Here is a 13019-nt window from a genome sequence, read left to right as displayed (position 1 = left end):
CCCTTCCCTTCACTTCAAATAACTCCAAAAAGAAAAGGAGTACTTGTGGCACCTTAGAGACTAACATTTATTTGAGCATAAGCTTTCGTGAGTGAGCTGTAGCTCATGAAAGCTTATGCTCAAATTAGTTAGTCTCTCTAAGGTGCCACAAGTACTCCTTTTCTTTTTGCGGATACAAACTAACACGGCTGCTACTCTGAAACCTTTAAATAATTTGTATTTTTTTGGGGGAAGGCATTATGTGCTTTATAAATTACATAATTACCTATGGATATGGAAATACAGACCAACCAAGGGGCAAAAGCTCCTGTGTTGAAGGGGCAATATTAAAAAAGAGAAAGGGGTTCTTAATAGGTTGGGTAAAAGATACTGCAGTCAGTTGATAAAATTTTCATAATCAAGCTCTGGTAGAGATACCAACATATATTTTTTTGTTCATTTCTTTATTCTGATATTTGTTTTTTAACAAAGTAGTGTTCTTCTACACCTCATCAACCCCAAATTTAGATTAGTTCCAGGTTACAGTCACTTTCCAGACTTAGGGCTTTCGATTAATGGCAGTTAACTCATGCGATTAACTCAAAAAATTAACTATGATTTAAAAAATTAATTGTGATTAATTGCACTTTTAAACAATAGAATACCAATTGAAATTTATTAAATTTTTTGGATGTTTTTCTACGTTTTCAAATATATTGATTTCTACTACAACACAGAATAAAAAGTGTACAGTGCTCACTTTATATTATTTTTATCAGAAATATTTGCACTGTAAAAATAATAAACAAAAGGAATAGTATTTTTCAATTCACCTCATACAAGTACTGTAGTGCAATCTCTTTATCATGAAAGTGTAACTTAGAATTATAGAATCCTAGAGTATCAGGGTTGGAAGGGACCTCAGGAGGTCATCTAGTCCAACCCCCAGCTCAAAGCAGGACCAATGCCCAACTAAATTATCCCAGCCAGGGCTTTGTCAAGCCTCACATTAAAAACTTCCAAGGAAGAAGATTCCACCACCTCCTTAGGTAATGCATTCCAGTGCTTCACCATCCTCCTAGTGAAATTTTTTTTCCTAATATCCAACCTAAACCTCCCCCACTGTAACTTCAGACCATTACTCCTTGTTCTGTCATCTGCTACCGGGGAGAACTGTCTAGATCCATCCTCTTTGGAACCCCCTTTCAGGTAGTTGAAAGCAGCTATCAAATCCCCCCTCATTCTTCTCTTCCGCAGACTAAACAATCCCAGTTCCCTCAGGCTCTCCTCATAAGTCATGTTTTCCAGTCCCCTAATTATTTTTGTTGCCCTCCACTGGACGTTTTTCAATTTTTCCACATCCTTCTTGTAGTGTGGGGCCCAAAACTGGACACAGTACTCCAAATGAGGCCTCACAATGTCGAATAGAGGGGAGTGATCGCGTCCCTCGATCTGCTGGCAATGCCTCTACTTATACATCCCAAAATGCCATTGGCCTTCTTGGCAACAAGGGCACACTGTTGACTCCTATCCAGCTTCTCATCCACTGTAACCCCTAGGTCCTTTTCTGCAGAACTGCTGCCGAGCCATTCGGTCCCTAGTCTGTAGCGGTGCATGGGATTCTTCCGTACTAAGTGCAGGACTCTGCACTTGTCCTTGCTGAACCTCTTCAGATTTCTTTTGGCCCAATCCTCTAATTTGTCTAGGGCCCTCTGTTCCCTACCCTCCAGCGTATCTACCTCTCCTCCCAGTTTAGTGTTATTTGCAAACTTGCTGAGGGTGCAATTCACGCCATCCTCCAGATCCTTAATGAAGATATTGAACAAAACCGGCCTCAGGACCGATCCTTGGGGCACTCCCCTTGATACCAGCTGCCAACTAGACATGGAGCCATTGATCACTACCCGTTGAGCCTGACTATCTAGCCAGCTTTCTATCCACCTTATAGTCCATTCATCCAGCCCATACTTCTTTAACTTGCTGGCAAGAATACTGTGGGAGACCGTGTCAAAAGCTTTGCTAAAGTCAAGGAGCAACACGTCCACTGCTTTCCCCTCATCCACAGAGCCAGTTATCTTGTCACAGAAGGCAATTAGATTAGTCAGGCATGACTTGCCCTTGGTGAATCCATGCTGACTGTTCCTGATCATTTTCCTCTTCTCTAAGTGCTTCAGAATTGATTCCTTGAGGACCTGCTGCCTGATTTTTCCAGGGACTGAGGTGAGGCTGACTGGCCTGTAGTTCCCCGGATCCTCCTTCTTCCCTTTTTTAAAGATGGGCACTACATTAGCCTTTTTCCAGTCGTCCGGGACCTTCCCTGATCGCCATGAGCTTTCAAAGATAATGGTCAATGGCTCTGCAATCACATCCGCCAATTCCTTTAGCACTCTCGGATGCAGTGCATCCGGCCCCATGGACTTTTGCTTGTCCAGCTTTTCTAAATATTCCCAAACCACTTCTTTCTCCACAGAGGGCTGGTCACCTCCCCCCCATGCTGTGCTGCTCAGTGCAGCAGTCTGGGAGCTGATCTTGTTCATGAAGACAGAGGCAAAAAAAGCATTGAGTACATTAGCTTTTTCCACATCCTCTGTCGCTAGGTTGCCTCCCTCGTTCAGTAAGGGGCCCACACTTCCCTTGACTTTCTTCTTGTTGCTAACATACCTGAAGAAACCCTTCTTGTTACTTTTAACCTCTCTTGCTAGCTGCAACTCCAAGTGTGATTCGGCCTTCCTGATTTCACTCCTGCATGCCCGAGCAATATTTTTATACTCCTTCGTGGTCGTTTGTCCAATTTTCCACTTCTTGTAAGCTTCTTTTTTGTGTTTAAGATCAGCAAGGATTTCACTGTGGAGCCAAGCTGGTCACCTGCCATATTTACTATTCTTTCTACACATCAGGATGATTTGTCCCTGTAACCTCAATAAGGATTCTTTAAAATACAGCCAGCACTCCTGGCCTCCTTTTTCCCCTCATGTTGTTCTCCCAGGGGATTCTGCCCATCAGTTCCTGAGGGAATCAAAGTCCTGCTTTTCTGAAGTCCAGGGTCCGTATTCTGCTGCTCTTTCTTCCTTGTGTCAGGATCCTGAACTCGACCATCTCATGGTCACTGCCTCTCAGGTTCCCTTACAAATGCAGATTTTTTTTTTGTTACATAACTACACTCAAAAACAAAACAATGTAAAATTTAGTTCCTGCAATTCCATTCAGTCCTACTTCTTGTTCAACCAATTGCTAAGACAAACAAGTTTGTTTACATTTACGGGAGTGTCGTAAATATAAAGGGAAGGGTAAACCCCTTTGAAATCCCTCCTGGCCAGGGGAAAGCCCCTCTCACCTGTAAAGGGTTAAATAGCTAAAGGTAACCTCGCTGGCACCTAACCAAAATGACCAATGAGGAGACAAGATACTTTCAAAAGCTGGGAGGAGGGAGAGAAACAAAGGGTCTGTGTGTCTGTCTGTAGTCTGTCTATATTCTGTCTTGGCTAGGGATAGACCAGGAATGGAGTCTTAGAACTTTTAGTAAGTAATCTAGTTAGGTACATGTTAGCCATTTAAAAAAATCATAATCTGAGAAAAGAACTGTGCTGAATAGAATAACTATTTCTGTCTGTGTGTCTTTTTTGTAACTTAAGGTTTTGCCTCGAGGGGTTCTCTATGTTTTGAATCTAATTACCCTGTAAGGTATCTACCATCCTGATTTTACAGGGGGGATTTCTTTATTTCTATTTACTTCTATTTTTATTAAAAGTCTTCTTGTAAGAAAACTGAATGCTTTTTCATTGTTCTCAGATCCATGCTAATGGGCATGTTGATCTCCGTGATATCTTTTAATGCAATATGGAAAAACGTGGATACTTTCCTTGGGCCTGATAGAAAGCCCACTGAAGTAAGATTCTTTTCATTTACTTCAATGACATTTGGATCAGACCCAGAAGGCAACATGGCAGACAGCAAAAAAATCTGAGGCATTGCATATAAGACCCAATGACCAAAACAGAGAGATTGAGGAGAAACATAGGGCTTTTGTTACATTAGAAAAGTCAACACCAAGTAGAACTTGCTGTGCAGAAAAGAGAATACATAATTCATGACTTACTATTAGGGCCAGATCTGCCACCGTATCTCACATAGAGTAATACAGTACTCCACATTGTCCCATTGAAGAAAATTGGACAAACTGTGGTGTAAGATACTTCTTAGTGCAAGTGTGGCAGGGTCTAGTGTTCCTTTGATCAGGTGTCCTCTTTCCCCTGTGAATTTAAGTTGGCTCTATTTATCCCTGGCGAGGTAGGGGAATTTTGTGGCCAGAACAATTCCTAATCCTCTCTCCCTCTCTTTGGATTTATATTGCCACTCATCATAAAATGTGAGTGCTTTCTGTTCTAAAATTGACAGAAGTAGTGAAAGCACAGGATGAATACGAGGTGTGACCTATTTTGGACAATTACTTTTGTTTAAATCTCAAACAAATACAGTGTTACCCAGGGCAAAATTATTATAGACTCTTAGTTTATAAACTCTTGTTCTAATTTGTGGAAAAATGTTTTAGGAGCATGATCTTTTTGTTTTCTATTTTTCCTTAGTTATTTGAGCTGTTAGGCCCTGAGGGCTTTGAACTCATAGAGAAACTCCTACAGAATAGGACTATGATTGTGGAGAGATCTCTGTCCTGGCCAAATGATTACAAGCTGCAGTCTCTACAAGGTAAGAAACTGTTGAAATCTTTTCAAAATCAATAGAAGTCAGAGTTTTTGTTTTAAACTGTCTGATTAGATAAATCAAACAAGTTTTCTTTATCCCATTAAAAAGTTTTCACTATATGAATATATTGAAGAAGGGAGCATGCTTTGCTTGCCTCTAATTTTGAATTAAAAAAATAGTCTCTTTCGTTTTACTCTCTAGTGCTCATTTTTTACCATAGACATTGTGTTGGTCCTTCTTCACCAGATTGTCATTCAGCTGAGTCGATGTTTGGTTATTCTTCTTGTTGCTTTCACCGCATGCTCCTATTGCTCAAATACAAGTCACAGGAGAGTAGTACCTTTGCATTATAGCCACCATTCAAAAGAATGATGTGTGAAGAAAGGTCAAGGTGGCATACAGGGATTTGTTTTTATAAAGTACATTGCCTTGCATTATAAATAATTAATTTTAAATCAGTGTTATAAAGTAAAGAAAAAATGTCTGAGCACTCAGGAAAGGCAATAATCCAGGCTATGATGCTGACTCCACCCAAACTTTCATGGGACAATTATGGTAGAAATGGCAGAAAAGCAAGAGACTGAGCCAGCCGGCTCCTGTAGAAGTTGCCCAACTGTACGGAGGTTCCAAGCCGCCACCTTACTTATCTTCCTTCAGCTCCTTCCTCACCTTTCACCTCTATTGCAAGGAGTACAGAAAATTGCTATCTGGTAAAGGCTAAGCAGGTGACATGCTTTGATTGCGGCTACTAATTGGCTAAGAACTGTGCACAGTGCTATGCTGTCCTAAAACATCTGATTGTTTTTGTTACCCTGTTTTCCCCCATCTTCCCACTTGTTTCTCACCCTCATGTCATATCTTTTTTTTAAATTGGAAACTATATAGAATGGAAACATTCATTTTGTATATGCCCACACGGTATACAGTAGAATGGGGGCCTAACCTGCTTGAGGCCTTCAGGTCCCCCGGCAATATAAAGTTAATGACTGTGCTGCTCAGTTGAGAACCCACCTAGTGATCTGCTGGTTAAAGACTTGGGAGCAGGAAAAGATATCTCAGCTGAAAAAAAGTAGAGCAATCTGCCAAGACATCAATGGTTTTTCCAATTCCCTGAAGGCATTATCAACAGCACAGACAGTGGAGACACTACTAACTGTCCTGCAGAACCTACATGTAGCAGCTCTCTCAGGCCACCAGGAGAAGCTGATGGTTAGATTGGTGAGAGAGAAGCTGCTTATGCCTGGGCTTCTTGCACACTACCTATATCAGTTCACTTGTTACCGAGTCAGTTACAACAGTCGGAAGCAGTACTTGTTTGACTGTACTGCAGATTATATTAATAAATGTGTGCCCAAAGTGTCCATCCAGAGATCCCAGTATGCCAGGAGTTGCCAAGAAATTTAAACTGAAGGATTTGGCAAGATGACCAGTTGGAGAAGGTGTTTTCACTCCTCTTTTTAGAATGGGAAACCCATGAATAGGATCATTACAATTAACTTAACCAGCGGTAAATTGCTTGTGGTTTCAGTTTTACAAATCCTAAATAGAAAGTTTTGCTAGCCTGTAAAACTTATGGCTGACAGTAGTAGACTGCAGAGCGGTGGTAGTTAGAGAAGAGTGGATTTATGTCACAATGTATGACAGCCTTGTGGAGTTGGTAACCCATGTGGACTCTCAAATGGTCAGGGGATACTGTGTTTTTCCTCAGTGTTCAATCTTTAGGTTGCGTGTTAGATTAAAGCCTGAGTGTGTAGAAAATATTTTTGTGCCAGTTAATTTAATTGTCTCCCAATACACTAATCGCAAATATGAAGGAATTTTTTGGCAATAGGGTGGGCGGCACATAGGGAATGTGTGCACAGCCTGTGGCAGCAAGCCTCTCAGTCTGGGTTGAGTGACTCGGGCTTGCGGGACTTGCCCTATTGCACTAAAAATAGCTGTGTAGATTTTGCAGCTCAGGCTGGAGATCAGGCTCTGAAGTTTAGGGAGGTGAGTGGGTTCTGAGCCCAAGATCCAGCCTGACCCTTAACTTCAATATGCTGTCTACACAGCTATTTTTAGCATGGTAGCGCAAGTCCTGGGAGCCTGAGTCGTCAACCTGAGCTGGGAGAAGGCATCTGCAGACTGGACCTTCTAGATCTTCCCAGAAAAAAGAATGGCAATAGGTGGAACATGTGAGAAGGGCCCATAAGGGTGGTCTACAGTTTTTCAATGTTAATATTAAATAACAGAATTTTAAACATTGTTTGGTGCAGAGAGCCACTCTGGATAAATATGGCATCACAGTCATGTTTGGAAACAAATTTTTTTTCCGTCTGCAGTATCCATTAGAATTCCTTTCTCTGCTTCTGAAACACAGCTATGCGTAGTATGAATACAGTTTATGGCAATGGAACGTGACAGTGAAGAGTGGGCTGTTCTGGGTTTTGCAAATGCATCGTGGGAATTTGTCTCAGATGAATTCCTAGTCCCGCCCCCAGTTTACCAAAATGCGTTTTTCAAAGGTTGGCCTTAGTTTTATATTTGCAGAATTTAAAATTTGAGGAGTCAGTTGTAAGTTGGAAAAATTGTTGAAAGCAAATATGAGATATGAGGAATTGTAATTGTATTTAATAATTTCAGACCTAATTTACCTAAAATCATTTTCCTTTTGAAAGTTACATTTTAAATGAAAACAACTCTAGCAGAATATTGATTAAAAAATGTATACCACTGTATTAAAAAAGCAACCATCAAAGAAACTAAATCCAATCTGTAGATCACTAAACACCTAACATGGATAGATTTTTTCCAGTCCAGGCATACCTAATATTTCCTGTTGATTAAATCTGTTGATGCCAAAATATTTCTTTACAGAAGAATAACCGTGTTAAATCAAGATGAGTCTATATTTTAACTGTACGTGTCTGATGTTTCTGTCAGAGTGGCATAGTCAATATTGCACTGGACTGTGACCTAGAACAGTGGTTTCCAACCTTTTCTCTGCCATGGCACGCCTTGAGACCTTGAATTATTTTGAGGCACAACACCATATTGTCTCTAAATGAACTCATGAATATTCACGAGCCAATCCAGAACAAGGCTGGCAGATTTAAAATCAAAACAACCATAACAGCTAACGTTAGATCACAATCTGTCTTTTTTGTGCCAGAATTAACATTTTCAACGGTGGAAACTAACTAACAAACATTAAAACTCAGCCTGTTTTCTTCCAGAGTTCTTATACTCACTGGAGAAAGTGACATCCAGCCCCCACCTTCCCAGTTCAACCCCACCCCTGACCTCTACTTCTCCTCCTGGGGTTCTTCCCTTCTCCCAACCCTGGGGGACTGCAGCGGAATACCCACTTCCCTTCCAGGCTGTGTGGGAGTGGTGGCTCCAGAGGCTCATGCATAATATTTGAAAGAGGCCTTGTCCCGGAGAGCAAAAGTACAGAATGCAATCTGGCGCCGACACTAATTCAAATACAAGGCAAAGGTTTTTTTGTTCTCATTCTCACATGTAGTTTTTCAAAATATTCTACAGCACGCCTGTTCAGGCCTGATGGCACACAGGTTGGGAAGTACTGAACTAGGAGACCTGGGTTCTATTCCTGACTCTGCCATTAACCAGCTGCTTGACTTTGGCCACGTCACATTACCTTTCTTGGATCAGTTTCCCTATTTGTTAAATGGGGATAATAATACTGACCTAATTTATATAAAAAAAAAATCTATAAAAATAAATAATAAATAAAAAATTTATGGTTTTATAGATTGTGGCCAACATTTCCAAACCTGGGTGTCTAAAGTTAAGCTCTTAAACTGATATTTACGCATCTAAATAAAACGATCTGAATGTTTTTCAGAAGTGGTGAGCACTTGCAAATTTTACTGAAGTCCATGTAAACTGCAGGTGTTTTGGCAGCTTTCATTTACAGCAGGGCCAACGTTTTCAAAAGTGAGGGCCTACAGTTAGGAACCCAAGGCTATATTTAAGAGTTTAAATAGGTAGGTTGATTTTTCAAAAGTAATGACTGCTTAACAGCCTCTGTTCTCTTGAAAGAGAGCTATTAATCTATCTATTCTACAGTCTTTGAAATCAGGTAATTTTTTTAGGTGCTTAAATGTAGACTTAGGAACCTGAATTGTAGGCTCTCACTTTGAAAATAATAGCCCTCATGCCTAAATATTTATTCAGAAGTCTAACTGTAGGCACCTAGATTTGAAAACTCTGGCCTGCTTGTATCATAAAATAAGTTCCAGACTTCTATGCTAGGAACATCACCAGTTTTCTACCTACCGCTGGTCTGTATAACCTAATAGCTATGTTGGAAGAATCACCATTTTCCTTAGTGTATATATGTGAACTATGTAAGACTACTTTAAGTATCCCTCCCTTTGACTATACACAGCTAGCTGCCTCCTTTCTAATGTGATGTAAGTGGAGTATTTGAGCATGTTTTAGAGTAAAATGTCTGATATGATGTATTTGCACAGCACCAACATGTGCATGGTGCTTTATAGATAAGTCAAGTAACAGGCTCTGCCCTGAGGATTTCAGTCTGAATTAAACTTAATACAGTGAGAGATGGCAATAGATACAGGAAGGATGAGGATTACAACAGTAAGAGTTTGAGAAGTGATTAATATAATGTGTGTATCTTGACAGTTTCTGTTTAATGAATCATAACATCAGACTTATCTAATACAGATATTGAGAGAAGTTGGGGCTTAGTCTTTTGGATATCAGTGTAGGTGGAAGGTATATGCTGCAAAACTTTTACCCCATCAGAATTTAACTCCTGGGTTTAGTTGTTGAAGCTGAATAATCTTCTGCAGAGCCAGAATAACCCAACCCCCATGCTCGGAGACACAGACTGCTTAGGGAAATAATACATTGTGTTGGGTCTGTAACCAGTAGAACATCTATTATGCAGTGCAGCTACATTGGCTGGTACATTGGGAAGAGGCAGACAAAGGCGCCAACCAGTTTCCACTCCGATCTGCCCACTTCAGGCATTGGGTTGTGGGGGAGGAGTTGTTAGAAATTTTGAGGATCTTGCTTACTCTGATGGCATGGATATATGTCTTAGGGTAACAAGGGAGTAATTTTCAACCCTGTACACCCATTCACCATCATGCTAGGTGTTTCACAATTTGGCCCCAAGTGCTGTTGAATGAAGAATTATGTAGTTGAAGACATGAAGTGAAGCATAATATTTTCCTAATGATAATGTTTAAATTGTTTTCTCTCTGGGGCATGGGCTGTCTTTTTCATTGTGTTTTGAAAGAACCTAGCACATTTGCAAACTAAATAATGCTAAACAATTTTAAGCATTAGTAATCTGTCACAACTTGTGTTATATTTTCAAAAAAATTAACGCCTTTTTAAAATCATTTAGAAAAATAAGTCAGTCTCTAATGTTCACAGAGAGCCATATCTGTTTCCGTGTTGCAGAACAGTGTAAAAAACTCGTAGGGGACAACACTAAACCCAATTATGGTTGTCAAGTCACAATTCAGTCTGAACAAGAAAAGCTGTTAATGAAACAATATCGTCGGGAGGAAAAACGAATTGCCAGACGAGAAAAACGAGCTGGGGAAGATGGAGAAAGTTTTGGAGAAGGACTAATGTCCTTTGATCCCAAGGAGCTGCGGATGCAAAGGTAATAAATGCCAAAAGTTGAAAAATGCTTGTGCTGTAATTGCAACTTTAATGTATCATAATCACTTATTTTCTTTTAGTTCACCTTTGGCGATTAGATGATTCTCACTTCAAGTCACGCCTTATTACAAGTCTAGAATTTTTTTTATATGAAAACCTTATTTTCTGGGATAAGAAAGCAGTCATCTGCTTAATTAGAATCTTCTTGGTCTCACCCACATGGGTTAGAAATGTAGATTAGGGAGATAAGCCATCTTCCTTGAGTGCTGTGTACACACCACTAGCTTAAGATTTATGAAGTCTGTACCAAATGTTTCAAAACTCCTTCTCCCCCATCCCCCAGATTAATGGGTATTGTTTCCCATGTTGTCATGTAAAAGTGGAGTCGGGGGGAGGGAAGGCAAGCAAAAAAAGGCATTGCCTTTGGTATTGAGAAAAACAGCAGTTGGTGTTTTAAATATGGAGAATCCTAAATTTTGGTGCACATTATGTACCTGGGAGTGAGAAGAACAAAAACATCAATAAGAACATTCTGTTACTATGATATTAACATACTGTGTTTGTTTGTTTGGTTTTTTTTGGGCAAGGTAGGCCTATGATTGGCAGAATTACTTCAGTTATTTTTCTCCTTACAGAGAACAATCACTTCTGAATGCTCGAAGTGTGCCGGTCCTAAGCAGGCAGAGAGAGATGAACTTTGAAAAAATTCATTATCCACATGTTTATGATTCCCAGGCTGAAGCTATGAGAACATCAGCATTCATTGGGGGTGCAAAGGTATACCTTTGCTATATGACCTTTTCTCAACAATGCATTTATCCTAGTAAATAATATGCAGCTGGGTTTCTTTTGTTACGTCAGATGTTTTACTGCTAATTGAAGCACTGTACCAAATTTTGCTTCTGCAAATGGTTGAGTATTTTCAAATACTTTATTTTTACTTAGATAATAATCTTCCTCCTGATGGGTTCGTTTTCACTTCCATGGAGACTTACGTCTTTACGTATTTTTTTTTTCTTCCTTAGTTGAATTGATTCTTAAAAAACGTACACTTCCTGAAAATCCAGGCTTTTAATAATTTCCTCTCCTTAAATTTAATTAGACCTATCATTTTTAACAGGAAACAAGTATTGTCTAATTCATCTCAGTTTTATGAACCAACCTCTGGATAGTAAAATGCTTGTGGTTTTTCCCCCCCATTTTTGATTCTGTTGCCACCTGTACAAGTAATAAACATATAGAGATTTTTCTAACTTCAAGTTCAGTCACGTTAGTTGTTAACTATGTATATGGGAGGACAAGAGATAAATCATTGGTCACTCAATTCATTATTTCTAGCATATTTTAATGCCATTTTTTCTTTCTCCCAGTAACTTTTTTTTTTTCAAATTGTTACAGATGCTTCTACCGGAGGCGATCCAGAGAGAAAACAACAAAATGTATGAAGAAGTAAAGATCCCCCATAGTGAACCAATGCCTGTTGGCACTGAGGAAAAAATAGTTTATATCAAAGACTTAGATGAGGTGAGTAAACCACTTGAAAAGGTAATTAAATGATAGTTTTCTTATTTTTTATAATTACTTGTTTGAAGATACGTTAATACTGAATTTTGCAATGATCTGTGATCCTTTTAAAGTTTTATTTAATAGGTTGTATTTAAATGTTAATATTACAAGGAAGTACTACTCGTGAAAGCACAGGACTGAGTCAGTAATTTAGAGCTGTCATTCCATGCTAAAAAAAGCAACAAAACTACTGAATCAGGAGTACAATATAGTTGGTTACTGATTCAATTAAAATGTGGCTGTCACTTGTAGTGTCAATGGTAACATTAACAATGCTCCTGATTGGATTAAAGTCCTATTGAAATGTCCACTCACAGTTCTATGTGACTGTGAGTAAATCACTTAGCTTCTCTTTGCATCAGTATCCATGTTAGTTTAAAAAAATATTTAATTGAATCACAAGGATGTTGTGAGATGTTCCTCATAAACAGTGGAAGACTGTTCTGGAATCTCAGTGACAATACCTTCAGAATTCAAACTAACTGAAAACAACAAGGATTCCGCTGGCACCTTAAAGACCAACAGATTTATTTGGGCATAAGCTTTCGTGGGTAAAAAAAACACTTCTTCAGATGCAGACATTATATACCGACACAGGAAGAGAAGGGAGTTATCTCATAAGTGGAGAACCAGTGTCCACAGGGCCAATTTGATCAGGATGGATGTAGTCCACTCCCAATAACTGAGGAGGTGGTGTCAATTCCAGGAGAGGCAAAACTGCTTTTGTAGTGAGTCAGCCACTCCCAGTCCCTATTCAAGCCCAAATTAATGGTGTTAAATTTGCAAATGAATTTTAGTTCTGCAGTTTCTCTTTGAAATCTGTTTCTGCAGTTTTTTTTGTTCAAGTATAGCTACTTTTAAATCTGTTATAGAATGTCCAGGAAGATTGAAGGGTTCTTGTCATAAATATAAAGGGAAGGGTAAACCCCTTTGAAATCCCTCCTGGCCAGGGGAAAGCTCCTCTCACCTGTAAAGGGTTAAGAAGCTAAAGGTAACCTCGCTGGCACCTGACCAAAATGACCAATGAGGAGACAAGATACTTTCAAAAGCTGGGAGGAGGGAGAGAAACAAAGGGTCTGTGTCTGTATGTATGCTGGTTTCTGCCAGGGATAGACCAGGAATGGAGC

General features: G+C 39.5%; 1 protein-coding gene across 9 annotated transcripts in view; it reads left to right on the top strand.

Annotated features, from left to right (window-relative positions):
* Positions 1-13019, top strand: part of ASCC3 (activating signal cointegrator 1 complex subunit 3) — a 508218-nt gene that overhangs the window by 72014 nt on the left and 423185 nt on the right. For all 9 annotated transcript variants that reach the window (XM_073336864.2, XM_073336863.2, XM_073336867.2 and 6 more), the window contains 4 exons: positions 4563-4683; positions 10120-10327; positions 10962-11103; positions 11725-11850. In XM_073336864.2, coding sequence (XP_073192965.2) covers positions 4563-4683; positions 10120-10327; positions 10962-11103; positions 11725-11850 — 597 coding nt within the window. The remainder of the gene's footprint in view (positions 1-4562; positions 4684-10119; positions 10328-10961; positions 11104-11724; positions 11851-13019) is intronic.

The sequence above is a fragment of the Lepidochelys kempii genome, chromosome 3 (genome assembly GCF_965140285.1).
Source record: "Lepidochelys kempii isolate rLepKem1 chromosome 3, rLepKem1.hap1, whole genome shotgun sequence".
NCBI classification, from domain to species: Eukaryota; Metazoa; Chordata; order Testudines; family Cheloniidae; genus Lepidochelys; species Lepidochelys kempii.
This window is presented reverse-complemented; position numbering and strand designations above follow the sequence as displayed.